Source organism: Carica papaya, chromosome 4, assembly GCF_054855325.1.
Source record: "Carica papaya isolate Zhongbai chromosome 4, ASM5485532v1, whole genome shotgun sequence".
In the NCBI taxonomy this organism is placed as follows: domain Eukaryota; kingdom Viridiplantae; phylum Streptophyta; class Magnoliopsida; order Brassicales; family Caricaceae; genus Carica; species Carica papaya.
Window position 1 is genome coordinate 26,536,872 of NC_142312.1, and position 21,072 is coordinate 26,557,943.

The 21,072-nt window shown below is 36.4% G+C and overlaps 4 protein-coding genes across 5 annotated transcripts; 3 read left to right on the top strand and 1 right to left on the bottom strand.

Moving 5' to 3' along the window:
• Positions 1 to 165: 165 nt before the first annotated feature.
• On the top strand, positions 166 to 4,305 carry LOC110810887 (14-3-3-like protein D). The gene is made up of 7 exons (XM_022037197.2): positions 166 to 595; positions 1,124 to 1,430; positions 1,559 to 1,646; positions 3,141 to 3,250; positions 3,330 to 3,478; positions 3,752 to 3,789; positions 3,887 to 4,305. The coding sequence occupies exons 1-7, from the start codon at positions 523 to 525 to the stop codon at positions 3,887 to 3,889; spliced, it is 768 nt and encodes a 255-aa protein (XP_021892889.1). The 5' UTR covers positions 166 to 522; the 3' UTR covers positions 3,890 to 4,305.
• A 5,217-nt stretch (positions 4,306 to 9,522) lies between these two features.
• LOC110810886 (ABC transporter C family member 3-like) lies at positions 9,523 to 15,401 on the top strand. 2 transcript variants are annotated; one of them, XM_022037196.2, is made up of 10 exons: positions 9,527 to 12,110; positions 12,232 to 12,318; positions 12,408 to 13,055; positions 13,217 to 13,381; positions 13,497 to 13,791; positions 13,902 to 14,116; positions 14,198 to 14,503; positions 14,602 to 14,665; positions 14,761 to 15,000; positions 15,087 to 15,401. In XM_022037196.2, exons 1-10 carry the CDS (start codon positions 9,708 to 9,710, stop codon positions 15,200 to 15,202), a joined length of 4,539 nt encoding a protein of 1,512 aa, XP_021892888.2. In that variant the 5' UTR covers positions 9,527 to 9,707; the 3' UTR covers positions 15,203 to 15,401. The 2 variants fall into 2 exon arrangements, with proteins under 2 accessions (XP_088074647.1, XP_021892888.2); XM_088218521.1 differs by lacking the exons at positions 13,902 to 14,116; positions 14,198 to 14,503; positions 14,602 to 14,665; positions 14,761 to 15,000; positions 15,087 to 15,401 and having other exon boundaries at positions 9,523 to 12,110; positions 13,497 to 13,799.
• A 608-nt stretch (positions 15,402 to 16,009) lies between these two features.
• LOC110810882 (uncharacterized) lies at positions 16,010 to 19,291 on the bottom strand. Its single transcript, XM_088218527.1, has 6 exons — positions 18,440 to 19,291; positions 17,600 to 17,749; positions 17,201 to 17,485; positions 16,944 to 17,115; positions 16,693 to 16,771; positions 16,010 to 16,609 (listed from the first exon to the last, which is right to left on the bottom strand). The coding sequence occupies exons 1-6, from the start codon at positions 19,073 to 19,075 to the stop codon at positions 16,420 to 16,422; spliced, it is 1,512 nt and encodes a 503-aa protein (XP_088074653.1). The 5' UTR covers positions 19,076 to 19,291; the 3' UTR covers positions 16,010 to 16,419.
• Positions 19,292 to 20,129: 838 nt separating this feature from the next.
• On the top strand, positions 20,130 to 21,005 carry LOC110810916 (anther-specific protein LAT52-like). The gene is made up of 2 exons (XM_022037233.2): positions 20,130 to 20,352; positions 20,497 to 21,005. The coding sequence occupies exons 1-2, from the start codon at positions 20,181 to 20,183 to the stop codon at positions 20,832 to 20,834; spliced, it is 510 nt and encodes a 169-aa protein (XP_021892925.1). The 5' UTR covers positions 20,130 to 20,180; the 3' UTR covers positions 20,835 to 21,005.
• Positions 21,006 to 21,072: the final 67 nt, after the last annotated feature.

Here is a 21,072-nt window from a genome sequence, read left to right on the forward strand (position 1 = left end):
TAGTAAAATTATTTGGTCCAATATTTTATTTAGTTCAATATCTTTTATCTTTTAAATGTAGATTAAGTCTAATTAATTAACAAGTTTGTCTAATTATTTATCAGTTAACTGATTATCAATAATTTTTTATGTGACTAATTAAATATTGCTTACATTTCTACAGAGTAGTGCAAAATCCTTCTTAGAGCTAAAAACTAATTAATTAATTAGAAGAAAAGAAGCAAGAGTACTGTAATTGTCAGGCGGTCACAACATTCTTAAGAGGCCAAGGCGCTGGCCAGGTGACAGTTCCTGATTGGACCATGCTCTCTACTAACTGCCCATAAAAAACCCTCGCCTTCTACCGGCACCGGTAAATGCAGGTCACCTATAAATAACCAACTACAGAAGAAAGGTTTCTCTCTCATCCCACACATAAAGCTTTCAAATAGAGCAGAGGGAAAGTACAACTGCACGAATCAAGAGAAGTTAGGAAGTGCAGACTCTGAAGGTTGCAAGATTCTTTGGCGAGCAAGATTGATCATGGCTTCCTCTAAGGATCGTGAGAATTTAGCATACATTGCCAAGCTTGCCGAGCAAGCCGAACGTTATGACGGTAGGTTCCTGTCTGTGTGTGTGTTTATGTGTGTTATACACACACCTATTTGCTCATGTATAATGCCACGCTTTCTCTCTCTAGATCTGTGATTTTGACGCTCATTTTCACTTTCCAAGGCTTCATTTCATAAATCTTGTTGCGATTTAGTTTAGTCCAAGCGGTGACGATATTATTCCTTGAACATTTTTTTTTCTCTCTGATTTGTTATTCTCAGTCCTTTTTCGAATCTTGTTTTTCTTAACAAGGAAAAATTTGATCTCCATTTCAGCTTATTGGTATCGTGATGTTCATGCAATGAATCTTTTGTCCGTTATGAGTTGAACTGTTTAGTCATTTTAATCTTGAGAAAATATCAAGAAACGAACAGCATCCTCATTTTTCATATCAAAGTTGTGCTTCTTTCTACGGTGTGTGAGACGGAGGGATTCGGTTTACTTTGTCGTGATTATTTAATTGTGACTAGTGTTTTGTTGATATGATACTCTTGGTTCGTGGTCTTTGTAATGCTGATTGAATGGTGCACAGATATGGTGGATTGTATGAAGAAACTTGCGAAACTTAATGTTGAATTGACTGTTGAGGAAAGGAATTTGTTGTCTGTTGCGTACAAGAATGTGATTGGTTCAAGGAGAGCATCGTGGAGGATCTTGTCGTCAATTGAGCAGAAAGAGGATTTAAAAGGAAATGAAGCAAATGGCCAACGAATCCAGGAATACAGGGAGAAGGTGGAGTCAGAACTATCAAAAATTTGCAGTGATGTTATAGTAGCAATTGATGAGCATCTAATACCATCTTCCACGGCCGGAGAGTCAACTGTTTTCTACTATAAAATGTTTGTGGATCATATTATCTTTTGCTCTTTCTTTCCTTCATTTTCTTTGTGTTTCAGTTTCTTGATTGTGGTGCAATATTATTTTGGTTGATGGTTTCAAGGTTTTATAATGAGGTTATTGTTTCTAGGAAAGGAGATTATTACCGGTATTTGGCAGAATTTAAGGCTGGTGATGAGAAGAAAGAGGTTGCTGATCAGTCTCTAAAAGCATATCAGGTATATACTACTTTCATGTCATCAGCGTGATCATTTTGAAATCAAACTGCCAACTATATATCATTTGATGGTTTGATTTGTGCTATGGTTCTTGTGAATGTTGATTCAGTTACTGTGTTTCATTGATGGGACTATTAGTATCTTCGTGTAGCTAGCAGCTATATTCTGATAGGATGTAATGTGGGCGAGTGGTGATTTGAACTTATGTCAATGTCCAAGTTGAGAGATATGTGGCTGTTGCTACGTTAAGCCTGCATCTGAGACAATTGATAGTTTCATTGGTTGACTGAGAATCATCTACTTAATTCAAATTTCTAAATATATTGACACAAAATGGATTAGACTTAGAATTTGTAAATAGATTGTGAATCATATTTCTATCTAGTTTGTTGTTTATTGTAGGAGTATGGACAGTATTGTCCTTAACTTTAGGATATAGGTCATGGTTTACATTCTTTTTATTTTTAAGTTGTATATTGGAGTTCTGTAGTCGGATTGGATTTTATATTTAAGCACTACAAAAACCTTAGATACACCTTTTATACTATAAATACCTTAAATATGTTGCTCAAGGGATTCTAGGTGTGACTCATTATTTTTCTGTTTCCTATGCCAATTCTTGGGTGTGATATCTATAAATCCCTAAATATACTCAAAATTTGTAAGTAGGCAAATTAATCTTAATTTTTAAAATTTGTAAATAGGCAAATTAATCTTAATTTTTCATACATCGCTTCTGTTGATATGGAAATTAGGAAATTATTCTCCTTAGTGTTTTTTAATGGTCATTACTGAAAGGTTATTTGCAGTGAATATGGCCTTTCTTTGGTGCTTGTTATCCCCACGCATGCAGTTGGAGAAGTAACTAAGAACTCAGTCTTTTGTTGTAACGGTGTTCTTTGTTGAGTAGTTTATCAGTATGGATCTCAATTTCAGAATTCAAAGGACTTTGATTTGTGAGATGAGGTCTTTCACTCCTTCATTATGTGGTGATATCTGAATTCTGAAATTTTAAGGCACCATGCTATTTGAAATATCTAGCTTCCATAGATTCCTTATTCTCTTTTGTATCAAAAAAGATATTGAGATTCTTCTTCTGGCTATTATTGATGGCTGTTTCAAATTTAATTGTGAAGGGCACTGAGGCATGAATTCTATGAGTTGGTTTTAAGATATGCAATATATTTTTTATAGATATTTTTGGAACTACGAATCAATTTGGATGACATCATTTGAGGAAACTGTTTGCATTCTAAGTTATGTTTTTTCTCCTGAATTGGCAGTCATTTCCCTTCCTACTCCTGTGTCTCCTGTCTAAGTGTTTTAACTCCCTAGTCAATGCTCAAGTGTGCCTTTTATGGACCTTTGTGTGGGACATCGTTGTATAGGAATGCATCTTTTCTCAATAGTTTATTTTTTAATTTCCTGAAAATGGCTAGATGGTTATATTTCAAATGCTGTGTACTAACTTTTGGGTTATGGATCGATCTGCAGACAGCTTCTACAATGGCCGAGAAAGATTTACCTCCTACTCATCCTATCCGGCTGGGTTTGGCTCTTAATTTCTCTGTCTTCTACTATGAGATCATGAACTCTCCTGAGCGGTAGGCAGAAATAGCTACTATTTGAGTGAAAATTCTTTGCAATATGAAATATTGTATCTTACAGCAATTTATAACATAGAGCCTGCCACCTGGCAAAGCAAGCTTTTGATGAAGCTGTTTCGGAGCTGGATTCCTTGAGCGAAGAATCATACAAGGACAGCACTTTGATTATGCAGCTATTAAGGGACAATCTCACCTTGTGGAATGCTGACATCCCAGAGGATGGAGGTAATTCAAAGAGACTCTAGGCTAGCACAGTGCACTACCATTTGTGATAACTCTGATCATGGCACATCTTGGTCAGCTTAAGCACGAGAAGTATCAGAAATCAGAATCTCATTTTTGTTTAACCTTTATTCTTTTTCTCTGAATTTTAAGCGTTTTGCTAAGAAGTATCTAGCAAGGGGTTGCACGTGTTTAGTTGGATTTTGATTGCATCTGGCAAAAAAAGGACATTGCAGGTGGAAGTGACTTAACTTTTTTTTTTTTAAATCACTGCAGATGATCCCAATCTTGAAAATTCTGATAAAGATGCAGAGGTTGGTACTTCATGTGTCCGATATTTATCACGGATTTTGCTTAATGTTTTGAATTTCAGTTTTTGTTAACACCTTAATCTTTTAACCTATAATGCAGTGACCTGAGGGAGCCTCCTTATAAGAACCTGATGTATGAATAACTGAAGAAAGATAGATACGATTTTGGCTCTCCTTTTCTGTTTTTGTTGGTCTAATTCCCTAGATGCTATCTTTTCCATCATGTGGTGGTATCAGTCTGTTTCTTAGTCTTCATTTAGGCAGAGACTGTGGGGCTATTCAGTGAGTTACCTGCAGCATTGATCTTTGGTCGTTTCAATTGCCTTCTTCCAATTACTTTCTTTGGCATTTACATTATGTGCCATTCTAAAAATTGGATACAGGTGTCCATTAGAGTACTGAGGTCAGTGGAAGGGAGGCTGGTCTATGTCAGATTTAAGATTTTAGTGTAGCATTAAACCCTCCAATTTGAATTCCAATGCAGCATTTGAACGCACAATACATGTCGTTTGCGAAGTAGATCCTTGTGATTGCTCATTACCGTTTTTGAATCTTTACGTGTATTCTTTCTATTTGACACCTTTACGCGTCTATTTTAGGAAGGGCAGCTGGGTTTTGTTTCTTCTTCCCATTCCTTCAAGCTGCTCGAGTGCAGTGTTTTGGAATGCTTATTCAATGCTTACCAACAGTAAAAATAAGTATCATTCATTTAGTACTACAGGAAACAGGATGCTTATTAACATTTATTTTTAACTTTATAATATGATTGATTAATTATAATAATACGTTTTTAATTGATAACACTTTTAAAATCAAAATTTATCAACCACTATGCTATATTCACATTAAATTTTAAATGATGATTTTACTAAAAATCATTATCATAATATTTAATGCGGAGACTTAGGATCAACAATGTAATTAAAAATTTATACAATTTCAATTAATGCCAAAAACTTAATTCTGGAATGTGATAACTGGAAGAAAAAAAAAACAAAAAAAAAAGGGGGGAGAGAAGATCCTGGCGTGTATGTATATATGGGTATGTGGAGAGGGTTGGAGTGAAACGGTGTCGTTTGGAGAAGGGGAGGGGCAAATGGCGTCGTTTGGGAGAAGAGGAAGAGAAAACGACGTCGTTTGAAAGAAATGGTGTCGTTTGGTGATAATGAGGAGGAGCAAACGATGCTGTTTGGAGGAGAGGGAGTGAACGGTTGGGATGAGGCAGGATGGACGGACAGGATGGGATACAGGTGGGGTATAAATAAGAGACGGGAAGGAAAGAAAAAAAAAAGGAAGAGACGGGAAGGAAAGAAAAAAAAAAGGAAAAAGAGAAAAAGGGAGGGAAAGGAAAGAAAGAAAGAAAAAAGAGAAAACAGAGAAGGGAGAGAACGGGGACAAAAAAGAAAAAGAAAAGAGAAAGCAGAGAAGAGAGAGAGTGGGGAGGGAAAAGAAGGTTCGAGAAAGAGAGAGAGAGAGGAACCGAAGCGGAGAGGAACGAGAAGGGAGAGAACGGGGAGGAAAAAGAAAAAGAAAAGAAAAAGCAGAGAAGAGAGAGAGTAGGGAGGGAAAAAAGGTTCAAGAAAGAGAGAGAGAGGAGACGAAGCGGAGAGGAACAAGAAGGGAGAGAGAAGAAGAAAGAGGACGGCGACGGTGCGATCAGCGGGAGGAAGGAAGATGGAAATGGGAGGTACGGTGATTTTAAGTTTCCTTTTAGTTGATGTGGATTCGAAAACTTGTCGTAGGTGGAGGAGTTGGTATGAGTGTGAGTGGAGGTGTGCGAAGGAGACCGTGGAAGGAGAAAGAAGAAGAAGTGTGGCATGGGAGAGAGGCCTGTGAGGGAGAGGTGAGGTCGTGTGTGAGCGGGGACGCATAGAAGAGATTAGGTCGCGGGAGGAGAGGAAGGAAGGTGTGCGACGTGTGTGAGTGTGGTTTGTGAGGGAGAGCTGATGTGGTGTGAGAGCGGGGGCGTATGGAGGAGGCTGGGTCACGAGAGGAGAGAAAGGAATGAGTGCGGTATGTGTGAGTGCGGGCTGTGAGGGAGAGGAGTTGGTGAGTGCGAATGGAGGCTTATCGAGGGGGGGCCGCGGGAGGAGAGAAAGGGAGATGTGTGGTGTGTGAGTGAGGTTTGTGAGAGGAAGGGGATGTGGTGTGAGTACGAATGGAGGTTTGCGGAGGGGACCACGGGAGGAGATAGAGGTGGTTTCAGGATTTGAGAGTGGAGTAACTAGAGTAGGCCGTGGAGGGGGAGAGAAGAAGAGATTTGGCTAGTGAGGTGGATATGTGTAAGGGAGGAAGTAGAGTGTGTGGATGTAGAAGATTTGGGAGGAGGAAAAAGAGGTCGTAGACCGTGGGAATGAAGTGTCGGAATAGAGATGTGGGGGTTCTCTGTGTAGGGAGAGGGGATGAGTGGTGTAGCTGTGTGGTGTGAGAATATGGGCTGTATATAGGTTGGTATAGCTGCTGTAAATGTGACAGTTGGCAAGGGAACGTTACAGGTGTGAGTGTGTGAAGTGTTAGTGTGTGCCTTTTGCACGGACAGGATGATATTGTGTTGAGTTGGTAGCATTGGGGGACGCCGATATTGGTTGTCGCTACTTAGAAAAAGTAAGTTGATCGCTGATATTGGTGATGGTCGGGGGACTTCGACGGGAAGGGGTTTGGTCGCCGATATTGGTGACAGGAAAGAATGGTATATGGGTGTGTGCGTGGCCTATTAGGGGTCGAGGGATAGGCGGTTTGTTGGCGGTCGCCGATACTTGTGACGGGTGGGAATAGTATCTGTGTGTGTGTGTGGCCTATTAGGGGTCGAGAGATAAGCGATTTATTGGCGGTCGCCGATACTGGTGACGGGTGGGAATGGTATCTGCATGTGTGTGTGGCCTATTAGAGGTCGAGAGATAGGCGGTTTATTGGTAGTCGCCGATACTGGTGACGAGTGGGAATGGTATTTGTGTGTGTGTGTGTGTATGTGTGTGTGTGGCCTATTAGGGGTCGAGAGATAGGCGATTTATTGGTGAGTGCTGACACTGGTGACGGGTGAGAATGGTATCTATATGTGTGTGTGGCCTATTAGGGGTCGAGAGATAGACGATTTATTGGTGATCGTCGATACTGGTGACGAGTGAGAGTATTTGTACGGTTAGAGGATGTCGAGGGGCGGTCACAATTAACATGCATTATTTTTTAAAATTACCAAGGGTAGGTATTAGGTTAAGTAGGTGGAGTACATATAGGACCTCTAAGTTCCCTATTGTTGTATATGATGTCTGTAACTTAATTTTTACTGTACTGAGTTGTATATACTCACTCCGTATCATTTACAGATGGAGTAGGGATGAAGTCGGGATCGGAGTTGCTGATTTACGAGCCTAGCAGATAGAGGAATATGGCAATAATATTTTCATTATTTGGCATGAATGAGTGTGTAATAACTAGTAGTAGTGTAGATAGTGGGTCTGTTGGGAGTTGGTGAAATTATTCTTCACTGTGATATTTCATGTAGGGTTGCAGGTTTATTGTGATTTTGAGTAATAAATTTGCGGTAAGGTTTTTATGTTTGTGGTGGATTTGGAATGACGTTTTCGTGTGTGGTTGCGGAATTGTCTTAGACTATGCCCTTAAAAAAAAAAACAAGGTGTTACATGGAATAAACTCTATATACATAACGTACAATCAACTTGTGATTAGAATTAAGATAATAAATTATTAATGAATTAATTAGAATGTTACAAGAAAAATTTTAATAAGTTAAAATTAATTTAAGAAAAGAGATTGATGAAAACATTACTGTCACAAGTTATTTTGATAAATAAATACCAATTCCTTATTCAACAAGAAAGTTGAAGAAAATCTTGTTAGTTGAAAAGTTAAAAAGTTTTAAACTTTATTTACTTTAAACTTAAATGAGTAGAATTATAAATTAAAAGTTTATTTATACTTGTAGACCATGTGAAATATAAGAAAATAAATCTCTTAAATTAATTGTATTAAATTATATAAGAAATTAAATCAAAACTAAAATAGGAATAAAATTGTAATTAGAAAAATTACAATCAAAATAGTATAAATATGTCATTCATTTGAGAAATTCTTAAATAGTGAGAAGATCTTTTGAAGATTTCTTAATTTAAATCTTTTGAATATCTCTTAGTTTAAAGAAGATTTATTGATTTTTTAGGAAAGTTAATATTTTATAATAAATAAATATTTATAATATTAATTTATTTATATGAACTTGGTTAGTAAACTTGTAAAGATACCATCTTGATTATCCCTGAATAGATTTTTGAAATTCCTTTATCTTAATTTTTTTTTAACTATTTGAAAAGGATATGGAGAAAAAAATAAAAATTTTCTTATTGAGAAAAAATCTCTCTTGAGTAGAAAAAATCTCTCACCGGCAAGGGAGATTTTTCCATGTGTTACTCTCAAGTTTTTTTGGAATTTTGGACTCTTTATTGGTCTATTCTTTCTTTGACTTGGTTGGTTACTTGAAAAATCCAAACTATTCATGCTGACATCAATATTTTTAGCTACTCATGACATAAGCATTAGTTAATCTAATTATACTCGAAGTTATTGATATCAACTGTAGTTAAAAGTTTTATCCCACGAACTAGAGTATATTATTGTTTCATTTCATGTGTTTGATCTTGAGTTTGATTAATGTTTATTTACAAAATTAGTATTGCATTTTTGTGTGTCATATGGATCACTTAGTTAATGAAATTAGGTTCTTCCTTATACAATCCACATAATATAATTTTTATAATTAAAAAAATAATATAAAAATATTACTTTATGCGATAAATAATTTTTTTTAATAAAAATATAAAATAATTCTCATACTTTTTTTAATGTTTGATAACAAATTTATAAGACAAATAAAATTTAAAGAAAAAATATATGATGAAGAGTTTATATATAGTGCAGATTCTTAAAATTTAAAATCAGCTATGAAGATTTTAATAACCTTTAAACTATTTATATATTTTTTTATATAAAATTTTAGTATTTTTAAAAAATATTTAAATAAACTATTTATAGTTTATTTTTATATTTAGCTATATAATTATTATATATTATTATATTAAATAGATAAATAATTATTATATATTTTGTCATATTAATTTTATTTTGAGATATCTAAAAAATATTTTTATATTTAAAAAATTTAAATAGATAATCTATATATATATATGTAATATTTAAAAACGTTTCATGATATGTTTCTTGTACTTTTGAAAAAGAAAATAAAGATAGTGTTAATATCAATCATAATTTTATATATTATACAAAGATAAAATTTTGTTGACATTATTATCTACTCAAATTTTTAAATACAAACATGAGATCAATGTGATGATATATATAATAATATTTTTAAATTTTTTAAATAGAAAAATAAATTTTTATTTTTATTTGACTACAAAATATCTATTATATAATTTTTAAATATAAATAATTTTTAATATATGCAATCATTATTGATTTAAATTTTTTAAATATTAATAAAATTTATATTTAAGTATGTACTATATGATTAATTTTTTAAAAATTGTATTTTATATGTAATACGTGACAAATTTAATTATCATGTATTACTATATTAAATGTAAAATATTTTTTAATAAATGAGAGATTCACATATTCAATTTTCGATTTTTACAATAATTATATATTTATATCTATAAATGTACAGATACGGTATTTTGAAAAATATATGTTGTTCTCAATTTTCATTTTGCTTTTCTGTCTCCTGAATCTTGCTCGCCACGTTATTCTACGCCATCGACGTTGACTTTGACACTCTCCTTGCTTGACTCCACAATAAGATTCTTCAACATGCAATCTATATTTTTAACAATGCGATGAAATTCTTCGAACAACCATTTCAAGGAACAACCTAAACAATCCAAAACATGGAGCTGCTAAATTCGACGACAGTGCATGGCACATTAAAAGCCTTCTTCTTTCATCTGGGTTCACCCATGTTTTCAGGTGAACTTTTTCTTCTTCAACCCACTTTTCTACGCGGGTCTTCTGGTTTCCTACACTTGGTTATTCTGCTGGTAGTTGGATTTGCTTCATGGGTGAGCAAGAAACTGAGAGTGGGTGATGGCGAGGATTCAAAAGAGGGTTTCAGGATTAGGAAGATTCAAAAACAGATCCTTTTTGGCTGCTCAGTTATCTCTATGTTTAACCTAGTGTTGTTCTTATGGAGTTACTTTTACTGGTATGGAAATAACTGGTCGAATAATCAGATAGTGACCCTTTTGGATTTTTTCCTTAGAACAGTCGCGTGGGGTGCATTTTCTGCTTACTTGCACATCCAGTTCTTCAGTTCTAATGAGCGAAAGTTCCCACTTTGGGTGAGAACATGGTGGGCTTTTTATTTCTTCATTTCATGCTATTGCCTTGTTATAGACGTTATTCTTTACATAAAGCATATATCCTTATCTATTCAATATCTAGTATCTGATATCGTCTCTGTTTTCACCGGTTTGTTTCTCTGTTATGTGGGCTTTTTGAGGAAACTTGAGGGTGAGGATACCCTTCTGGAGGAGCCCCTTTTGAATGGTAGTACATGTAGTGGAGGTACTAGTCTAGAGTCAAACAAACCTAGAGGAGATGCTACTGTAACCCCTTACTCGAATGCCAGCATTTTTAGTAATCTTTCTTTCTCTTGGATGACTCCCTTGATTGCCTTGGGGAATAAGAAAACTTTAGACCTCGAGGATGTTCCTCAACTTGATTGCCGTAATTGTGTGGTTGCTGCATTTCCAGTTTTTAGGGATAATCTTGGATCAGATAGGGGTGAAGGGAGCAGATTTACGATATTTAGTCTGGTCAAGGCACTATTCTTTTCGGTTTGGAAAGAAATTCTTTTGACAGCTTTCTTAGCGTTTGTATATACAGTGGCTTCATATGTTGGCCCCTATCTTATTGACACTTTTGTTCAGTACCTCAATGGGCGTAGGCGATACAAAAATGAAGGGTATGTCTTGGTCATAACATTCTTTGTTGCAAAGCTTGTGGAGTCTCTATGCCAAAGACATTGGCTCTTTAGGTTGCAGAAGGTTGGAATTACCATGCGTGCTGTACTTGTTGCAATGGTCTACAACAAGGGTTTGGCCCTCTCGTGCCAGTCAAAGCAAGGTCACTCTAGTGGGGAGATCATTAATTTCATGACAGTTGATGCAGAGAGGGTTGGTGACTTCAGTTGGTACGTGCATGATTCATGGATAGTGGTCTTGCAAGTTGCTTTGGCCTTGGCGATCTTGTATAAAAATCTTGGGCTAGCATCAATTGCGGCTTTAATTTCAACCATAATTGTTATGTTGTTGAATTTGCCATTGGGAAGATTTCAAGAGAAGTTTCAGGATAATTTGATGGAATCAAAAGATAAAAGGATGAAGGTGACATCCGAAATTTTAAGGAACATGAGGATTCTCAAGCTTCAGGGATGGGAAATGAAGTTCTTGTCTAAGATTGTAGAGCTGAGGAATGTTGAGACTGGATGGCTAAAAAAATTTCTGTACTCTTTGGCTCTTACAAATTTTGTTTTCTGGGGTGCACCAATTTTTGTATCTGTATCCACATTTGGTGCTTGTATCCTTTTGGGAATCCCACTTGAGTCAGGAAAGATTTTATCTGCACTTGCAACATTCAGAATTCTTCAACAGCCTATCTATAATCTTCCTGACACAATTTCAATGATGGTTCAGACCAAGGTTTCTCTTGATAGAATTGCATCGTTCCTTCGTCTTGATGACTTACAGGCTGATGTTGTAGAGAAACTTCCTAGAGGTCTTTCAGAGACAGCAGTAGAAATGGTTGATGGAAAATTCTCCTGGGATGTGTTGTCCCCTAATCCAACTCTGGAAGATATAAATTTCAAAGTGTTTCATGGCATGAGAGTAGCTGTTTGTGGCACTGTTGGATCAGGTAAGTCAAGCTTGTTATCGTCTATCTTGGGAGAAGTACCAAAAATTTCAGGTACTCTTAGGGTATGCGGAACAAAAGCTTATGTTGCTCAGTCTCCTTGGATTCAAAGTGGCACGATTCAAGAGAATATTTTGTTTGGCAAGGAGTTGGAGAGGGGACTTTATAATAAGGTTCTTGATGCATGTTCCCTAAAGAAGGACCTGGAGGTTCTCCCGTTTGGTGACCAGACAATCATAGGGGAAAGAGGAATAAATTTAAGCGGTGGTCAGAAGCAAAGAATACAGATTGCTCGTTCTCTCTACCAAGACGCTGATATCTATCTGTTTGATGATCCTTTCAGTGCTGTTGATGCACATACTGGATCCCATCTATTTAAGGTAAAATATTATCAGGGGTAGTGCTGTTTTTACTTTTCTTCCTGCTTCACATTGTATTCCTATTGCTTGTCAAATGAGTAGTTTTCTCCTATATCATATTTGTTTATTTACTTTGGTGTAGGAAGTTCTACTGGGTCTTTTGAGTTCAAGAACAGTGGTTTATGTTACTCATCAAGTTGAGTTCTTACCTGCTGCTGATCTAATCTTGGTAAGTAGTTCATATCAAACTTTCTCCTTTATTTATTTCAATGTCAAAGTATCAATCTAGTGGAATTTTGATTTGAACCTTCTTGTTAGGTTATGAAAGATGGAAGGATTACCCAGGCTGGGATGTATCAAGATCTTCTTGGTTCAGGAACTGATTTTATTGAACTAGTATCTGCACATAAGAAAGCAATGTCTGCCTTTGACTCCGTCGAGGAAGGATCCGTCTCCCAAAATGCAAATAGCAGTAAAGACGATGGCGGTGTGAGTATTGCTAATGGAAATATGCAGAATGAAGATAATGAAACTCAGAGTAGCCAAACAGCTGATTCAGCTGGGCCAAAAGGACAGCTCATTCAAGAAGAAGAGAGAGAGAAAGGTAGAGTTGGGCTTTCCGTTCATTGGAAATATATCACAACAGCATATGGAGGAGCTCTTGTGCCCTTTATATTGTTGGCACAGATTCTCTTTTTGGCTCTTCAAATAGGAAGCAACTATTGGATGGCCTGGGCAACTCCGGTTTCTGCAGATATGAAACCCGCAGTTAAGAACTCTACGCTTATAATTGTGTATATAGGTTTGGCAGTTGGAAGTTCTTTTTGCAGCCTTGCAAGAACCACTCTTCTTGTAACAGCTGGGTACAAAGCTGCAACTCTACTCTTTAATAAAATGCACTTGTGCATCTTCCGAGCCCCCATGTCTTTCTTTGATGCCACCCCAAGTGGACGAATCCTGAGCAGGGTAAGTGAATTATATATTGATCATTTAACATAGGTCTTTTCTTCAATTGTCCCATATGTTTATATTGATCATTTACCTCTACCTTGTTTTGCAGTGTATGATAACTTAATAGTCTGTTTTTCTTTCATGTACTTGTCCCAATTTTTTTTCTATTATTATAGGCTTCAACGGACCAAAGTGCTTTAGATATGACCATTCCGTATCAAGTTGGGGGGTTTGCCCTCGCTACAATCCAGCTCCTAGGCATCATCGCAGTGATGTCTCAGGTTGCATGGCAGGTTTTCCTTGTTTTTATCCCTGTCATTGCTACTAGCATCTGGTACCAGGTAATCTTCATGGCCTCCTTAGACAGCTTAAATTGAGGATTCACTCTCTTTGAGAGTTTTAATTTCTAAGCATATCATACTTAACTGCTAATTTTACAAGCTTACAACCATGCAGCAATATTACATATCTTCAGCACGAGAGCTTTCGCGATTGGTTGGAGTATCTAAAGCTCCTGTGATACAGCATTTTACTGAAACGATTTCAGGATCAACAACTATCAGGAGCTTTGATCAAGAGACAAGATTCTGCAACACCAATATGAAGCTCGTTGATGCCTATTCTCGGCCATTGTTCCATAGTGCAGGTGCAATGGAATGGCTATGCCTCCGCCTGAACATGCTATCTTCTATCACATTTTTGTTCTCCTTGATTTTCTTGATCTCTATTCCAGATGGAGTTATTGATCCAAGTGAGTGATTGGGCTGCTGTTTTTTCTTATCTTACTCCCTTTCGTTGACAACAAATCACCGAGAAAATGAGACTTGTGAAACCATGTGTTTCTTTTTCCTCCTTTTAAAGGCTTTGCAGGCTTAGCTGTGACTTATGGACTCAATTTAAATATCTATCAAGCATCGCTGATATGGAATCTTTGTAATCTCGAGAATAAAATTATATCAGTTGAAAGAGTACTGCAATACATGAACATTCCTAGTGAGCCACCTCTTCTGATAGAAGAAAATCAACCTGGCCATTCCTGGCCTGAACAAGGAGAAGTTGGTATCTATAATCTCCAGGTAAATTTTCTTCCTTTTTTATTAGGTAATGTTGCTAAATTTTGTTTCCTTTGTCTAATCATTATTTTGGATACCATTTAGGTTCGTTATGCCCCACATATGCCACTTGTGTTACGAGGTTTAACTTGCACTTTTCAAGGAGGGATGAAAACTGGAATTGTAGGAAGGACAGGAAGTGGTAAATCGACTCTCATTCAAACACTCTTCCGAATTGTTGAACCTTCAGCTGGTTTTATTACGATAGATGGCATAAATATCTCAACTATTGGATTGCATGATCTACGATCAAGGCTGAGCATTATTCCTCAAGATCCAACCATGTTTGAAGGCACTGTTCGAAGCAATCTGGACCCTCTTGAAGAGTACACAGATGTGCAGATTTGGAAGGTAGTTTGGTTTTCTATTATTCTTCAAGATTCTACATTCCTTTTTGGCTAGCAAATGAGTATCATTATCACTTGCTAACAAATGTTCGGTTGTTTTAGGCTCTAGATAAGTGCCAGCTTGGAGATGAAGTTAGGAAGAAGGAAAGGAAGCTAGATTCACTAGGTTTGTTTTTTTCTATCTAGACATGCTAGGCTAACCAAAAATGTTAAACCTTACAAAGTTAATTTTTTTATGCATGTTATCGGATGATTTTGCAGTAACTGAGAATGGAGAGAATTGGAGTATGGGTCAGAGGCAACTGGTCTGTCTTGGAAGGGTACTACTTAAGAAAAGTAAGGTGTTGATACTTGATGAAGCCACTGCATCCGTCGATACTGCAACTGATAATCTAATTCAGCATACCCTTCATCGATACTTTTCTGAATGTACCCTCATAACCATTGCCCACAGAATAACTTCTGTACTTGACAGTGACATGGTTCTGCTTCTAAGTAATGGTTAGGAAGCCATATTCTTTCTTAGTTCTCATTTGGAGTTTGTCGCTATTATTCAGCATTCCTTGACAATTTTGATCTTCATGCAGGTCTTACTGAGGAATATAATTCTCCATCCAGATTATTGGAAGACAAGTCTTCATCTTTTGCACAGCTTGTAGCTGAGTACACAATGAGATCTAATTCTAGTTTTGAGAAAAAGTAATAATGGGTGTACTCTGCCTTGATAAAGCACGTGTTTGATTGCGAAATTTTATTGATGATGACGAAACTAATAGCATATTTTGATACACATTCCATTATAGATACCATGAAACTTGAATTTTTGTTCTCATCAATAATAGTGGACTTCATTTGAGGATTACTAATGTAAGATATTACTGATCACATTATTTGTCTTTTAACTCTAGTCTGAGTTTATACTTCTATTCCTTAATTTTAGAGAGATGAGTTCATAAATGGTTAAAATAATAATTTGATCTTTGTACTATTAATTTTGATAAGTTAATCTTTGTAGTTTTGAAAAAATTTCTGATTTAGTCCATTCCCTTAACCAGCAGCTAATGTCATTATGGGATTATATGCCAAATTTGACAATACGTGATATCTTCTATTTGATCTGTGTATTTCTGCCGATATTGAAGATAGTTACTGTCCCATCAAAAAGAAATTTGCAAGCGGGGGACGAAAGAGCCTTTCCCCTCTATAACCAATCAGGGTTAATATTTGTTGCTGTAACAAGGAAGAACCGACTGAAACTAATAGAAAATGAGCCTTTCCTGCCAACCATTCGGCCATTGCAACTTCCAATCGGTCCCTACTTCCCTTCAATTTATAACCTATGAATAGACATTTTCTCCATAAATGATATCATCCAAAAATCATATTTACCTCAAGAAATCTATTTTCTTTCTCTCAGGTCCAAAATCATAAGACTTCTGATAAGGTGGTATCATGCTTTCTGGAGAATGGATGATGCATAAACTATAACGTGATTAATCATCACCACAAGTAAAAGGAACAGAGTGTATCTTCATTTCAAGTTGACACTGAAAAGCATATAAAAACTAGTGTATATAGTTGTTGGCTCAGGAGGTCATAAAAGAAGAGAACTAACATTCTCTTCCTCCATACAGATGCGCCAGATAGCAAGTAAATGCACCATTTCTCTCTATACTCGCTGACATCTATCAAGGTAATGTAACCAAAAGGAGCTAGCTGAGTAACAACGTTCACAAAGAAAATTTACATGAATTCCCTCAAAGGACAGGGTCCATATTCATATCACATCATTACAAGTTTTGGGTGCTACAATAATATCCGGTTATATGTCCACTTGTTGGAGGTAATCAGGAAGGGCAGAGGAAAGGTACCGTAATATGCTCCTATATGGCTCCATGTTAACGAGAAACATAATCAAATTCAAGAAACTGGAGTTGCCCTTTTAATATCAGCTCCAAGAAACTGAAGCTTCTCTTCTAAATTCTCGTAACCTCGGTCAATATGAGCAACGCCATTGACCTCTGTAGTTCCTTCTGCAGCTAATCCGGCTAATACTAATGCTATCCCGCCTCTCAAATCTCTTGCAAGAAGGCGAGAACCATATAATGCACTGGCAAAAGAACTTAGAGATGATGAATATAATTCTAAGTTAAAGAAAAATATGAAAAACACCTTGTTGCAAATATAATCTACCTTCCTTTATCACTTCCATGAATCAGTGCAGTTCTTCCATGCACCTGAATTCTTGCTCCAAGTTTCTTTAGTTCTCTTACTGTTCCAATGAGAAGACAAGTATAAGACATAATTATAGATCACGGAAAAAGATTAGAAAAAGGAAGTACTAATTTGATATACTCAAGATGTTGACAGCTAATAGATATATCAAAACGGGAAAATGATTATCGATTTCCAGTGCAAGTTTATTTGATTGATTCACCACGAACCATGGCCCATTCGATTGTCAAACACAGATTCTTCCACTACACTTAAACCCCTACAAGTGCTGAGTAATGCCATGGCTTGAGGTTGGAGATCTGTTGGAAATCCAGGAAATGGGCACGTCTTAACATCGAATGCCAGCAAATTGAAACCAATGTTTGCAGGGACAGCTGAGACCTGGAATGCCAATTAATGGTTAAACTCACACTTTAAATAGCAAAGGAAACGAATGAGAGAAAACTTCTAAGAATTCATTAGATACCTCCATTGTGCAATCTTCGTACTTTCTGATTTTGCAGCCAGCAGTTGAGAGTTTGTCGATTAAACATGACACATGGGATGGGATGACAGGTGAAATGGAGAGGCACGAGCGAGTAATTGCTGCAGCAAGCAGAAAGGTTCCTGCTTCGATACGATCAGGTGTTATAACAAACTCAGAACCATGTAAACAGCACTTTCCTTTAATAATTAGCTTGTTACTTCCTGCTCCTTCGATGCATGCCCCACTACTATTCAGAAACCAAGCAAGGTCAATCACCTCTGGTTCCTGTGATGAAGACAAGTGGCAAAACCGAATCCATTTATCAGACAAAGCAATTTTAAGCGTCTACCCTCAAAAAATCAGAAACTAGAAAATCCAATGTGATTTCACAAGTCATACTTTGGCAATATTTGAAAGCACAGTTATACCATCAGCCATAGATGCCGCCATCATAAGTGTTTCGGTTGCCCCAACACTCGGGTAATCAAGTCGGAATCGTCCACCAACCAATCCTCTGCCGTTCGCAGTACGAGCAAGGACTTTCCCATCCCTGTAATGATGTACAAGATCAACCTTAGTAACATCTCAGCAAATTGAACTTCTACACATAAAGACATCCCATCCGCATTAACTTGAGTTTTATTAATCAAGGGAAGTTGCCTATTCACAAATAATATTTAACCTGGAAAGATTCCCATTCTGTTTGTTTGATTGTGGATTCATGATATTATATTCACAGTTTAGAGCAACCAGTAGACAACAAAGCAATTGACCAATCATCAGAGAAGAAAATCATGTCCTTTCTTATAGAACCCAAGAGAGACCCAGATACGACAAATCTGATTTTCTCAGACGAAAACGTTTTAGTAGCAAAAATCTAGTTTTTTCCACGTTTAGCGGAAAAAAAGTTTGTAGCTCTATCAACTCTACATTTTCCCCATATCCAAAAAAGAATCAGAAGTCAAGAAAAACAATCAAAATCAACTTATAAACGAGATATTTTATTGAATCAAATCTGATTTTCTCAGACAAGAACGTTTTAGTGGCACAAAGATAGTTTTTTTAACGTTTAGCAAAAGGAAGTTTGTAGCTTTATCAACTCTCCACTTTCCCCATATCCAAACGAATCACAAGCAAGAAAAACGCTCAAAATCAACTTTTAAACGAGATATTTCAATGAATCAAATGAAAGAATTATGTGCACAATCTCTAACTAGATCAAAATTAAAAATATGCTTTCCTCACTTCGACAACAGCGCCAAGAGCTTCCAACCCTCGTATGTACAAATCAACAGGACGCAGCCCAATATCACAGCCTCCGGGCAACGGCACAATGGCTTTCCCAAACCGAGCTATCAATGGTCCAAGAACGAAAAACCCACCTCGGATTTTACTAACTTCGTCTAAATCCGGCTCAACCGACGAAATCTCATCGGCATTCACCAAGACTTCATTTTTATTTACTTCGAGCTTTACCCCCAGTGAGCTCAAGATGGCTAGCATGGCCTTGGTATCTGATATATTAGGCACATTTTGAAGCTTGGACATGCCTGAACAGCAAAGGGTCGCGGCGAGTATAGAAAGTGAGGAGTTCTTGGAGCCGCTGATGGTGACATGACCAGAAAGAGAGGAGGGTCCGGTGATAATGAGCTTTGGCTCGTTGATATTTGATTGCTGGGGAGGCGTTAGGGTCTTGGAATGTGGAGAAATGTGTTTGTGAAGAGAGGAAATAAAGGGTTTAGGAGGTTTTGCTGTGTTGAGAGAAGAAGCCATGGGTGAGAGAACAGTGGCGGAGGAGAGAGATTTGGTGAGTATAGGGCAAAGGACAAGACTTTCAGAAAATAAATGGATCTGCAGAAACCTGTGCTCCTTCATGTGCTTCAATTCCTTGAAGAAATACAATGAAGTTATCCAATTTATATGTATTGAATACACGAGCAGGATCCAGTACTCCACTTCCCATATTCATCTTGGTATCTCGTTCATTACACAAAGTGAAGCTTCAAAGAAAATTCGTTTTATCGAAGAGACCATGTCGTTTAGGACAGCAATGAGCAACGAACCATCTTGTTTAACAAAAATGAGAAACACATTTTATTCGAAAAGCTTTTCTATTTCATACTACTATTTTATCCCATTGTTCGTAAGAGACAATTTGGTAGGTATGATCATATACATCTTTTTATTTATTTAACTGTTGTCGATAATGAATAAAATTATAAGGGTTTTTTATTTTATTATTATTTAACAATGATATTAAATATTGTATATTTTTGCTTAAAAATAAAATATAATTGAATTAAATATATTCGTTTATTAAATGATGGACTCACTTAATTTTAAAAAGATTGAATCATGATGGGTTAATGATAAAAAAATGTTATGTTCAGAGACTTGTTTGTTTTTTTTTTTTTTTTTTCTTTTTAAAGTACATTTGAAGTGTGACCAACTTTGTCCTTGTTAAGGGGTTTGAACACTTGATTTTTCATGTAAGTTGGTTGCTTTAATCATGAAGAACGCTGTGTACTTGATTGCTTGGTAAGTTTTGATCGTGAACTTTTTTGCATATGTGAAGTTTAATTGCTTCGAAGACTTTGGAGAAAAGAGATTTTGATTGTTTCATATTTAAATGAGATTCAATTTGATTACAAAAATAGTATGTTCCACGTAAATTTAAATTTATATCTTATAAACATTGATTTGATTTTTTTAGTATTTAATAAAATCGATTTACTAAATTTTTTTTATCAGTTATTGCTTTAACTATTTAATTGATTCTATTTTTAGTAGAAGTAATTAATTTAGTTATATTAACAATGCAATACAAATCAAAATAAAATTTAAAGAACGAGTCTTCATCGTTGTTAATAGTAAAAATTGAATGGTTCTAGTAAAAAGCATATCTCTTATAAGAAGAGACAGAACATGTAAAGGAATTTCTTGAGCCCAAGAGGAAATTTTAAGTTAACAAGAAAAAGAAATGGCAAAGCGTATGCCGGTCCCCGCCATCGTCATTGCCGGTGCTTTTGCCCTCTCTTCCCTATTCGCCATTGCTTTTGCCACCCCTAAAGATTATCTCTTCGTGGAAGGTAGGATTTACTGCGATCCTTGTCGTGTCATGTTCGAGACCAAACTCAGCCAAAACATCGCTGGTAATTGACCAATCATAATCTCATCATAACCCACGTTAGATCCATATATGTTCTCCTATAATATCTGTTAAATCTTAATTTTATATGGATACAAATAAAAATTGAATTATAACAAATAAAAAAAGTACATGCCGTGACATGCAGGGTCAAAGGTTCGACTAGAATGCAGAAACCCGGTAAATGACACGGTGAGCTACTCGATAGAGGCAGCAACGGACAAGGACGGGAAGTACCTACTGGCGGTGGAAGGCGATCACCAAGACGAAATATGCGAAATCAAGGCGGTGATTAGTGGAAACACAGAGTGCAGTGAGATCATGACAGGAGTTCCTGGCGACAGGCCTGTGTTGACCAACAATGTGGGTGTGGTGGAGCCGGTTCGCTATGCAAATCCTCTTGGGTTCATGACTAAGAATGTCTCACCCGACTGTGTTAAAGCTCTCAAAGAAATGGACATTGTTCCTGTTGACGTTCTCTTTTAAGCTCCATCATCTTCTATACATACATATATAATTATATTCCATTTGGGTTCTCTTTAACCTTCAATATCTTCAGACATGTATTGGCATTTATGATTAATTATGTATTGTGATGCCCATTTTTTTGTACTAATGTAAGGGGAATTCTTGGAATATTAAAACATATTTGGAGTACTTGCACCAGTTCAAGTTTTTTTTTTTTTTTAAACTAATAATGAATGAAGCCATATCCTGGTTTTGA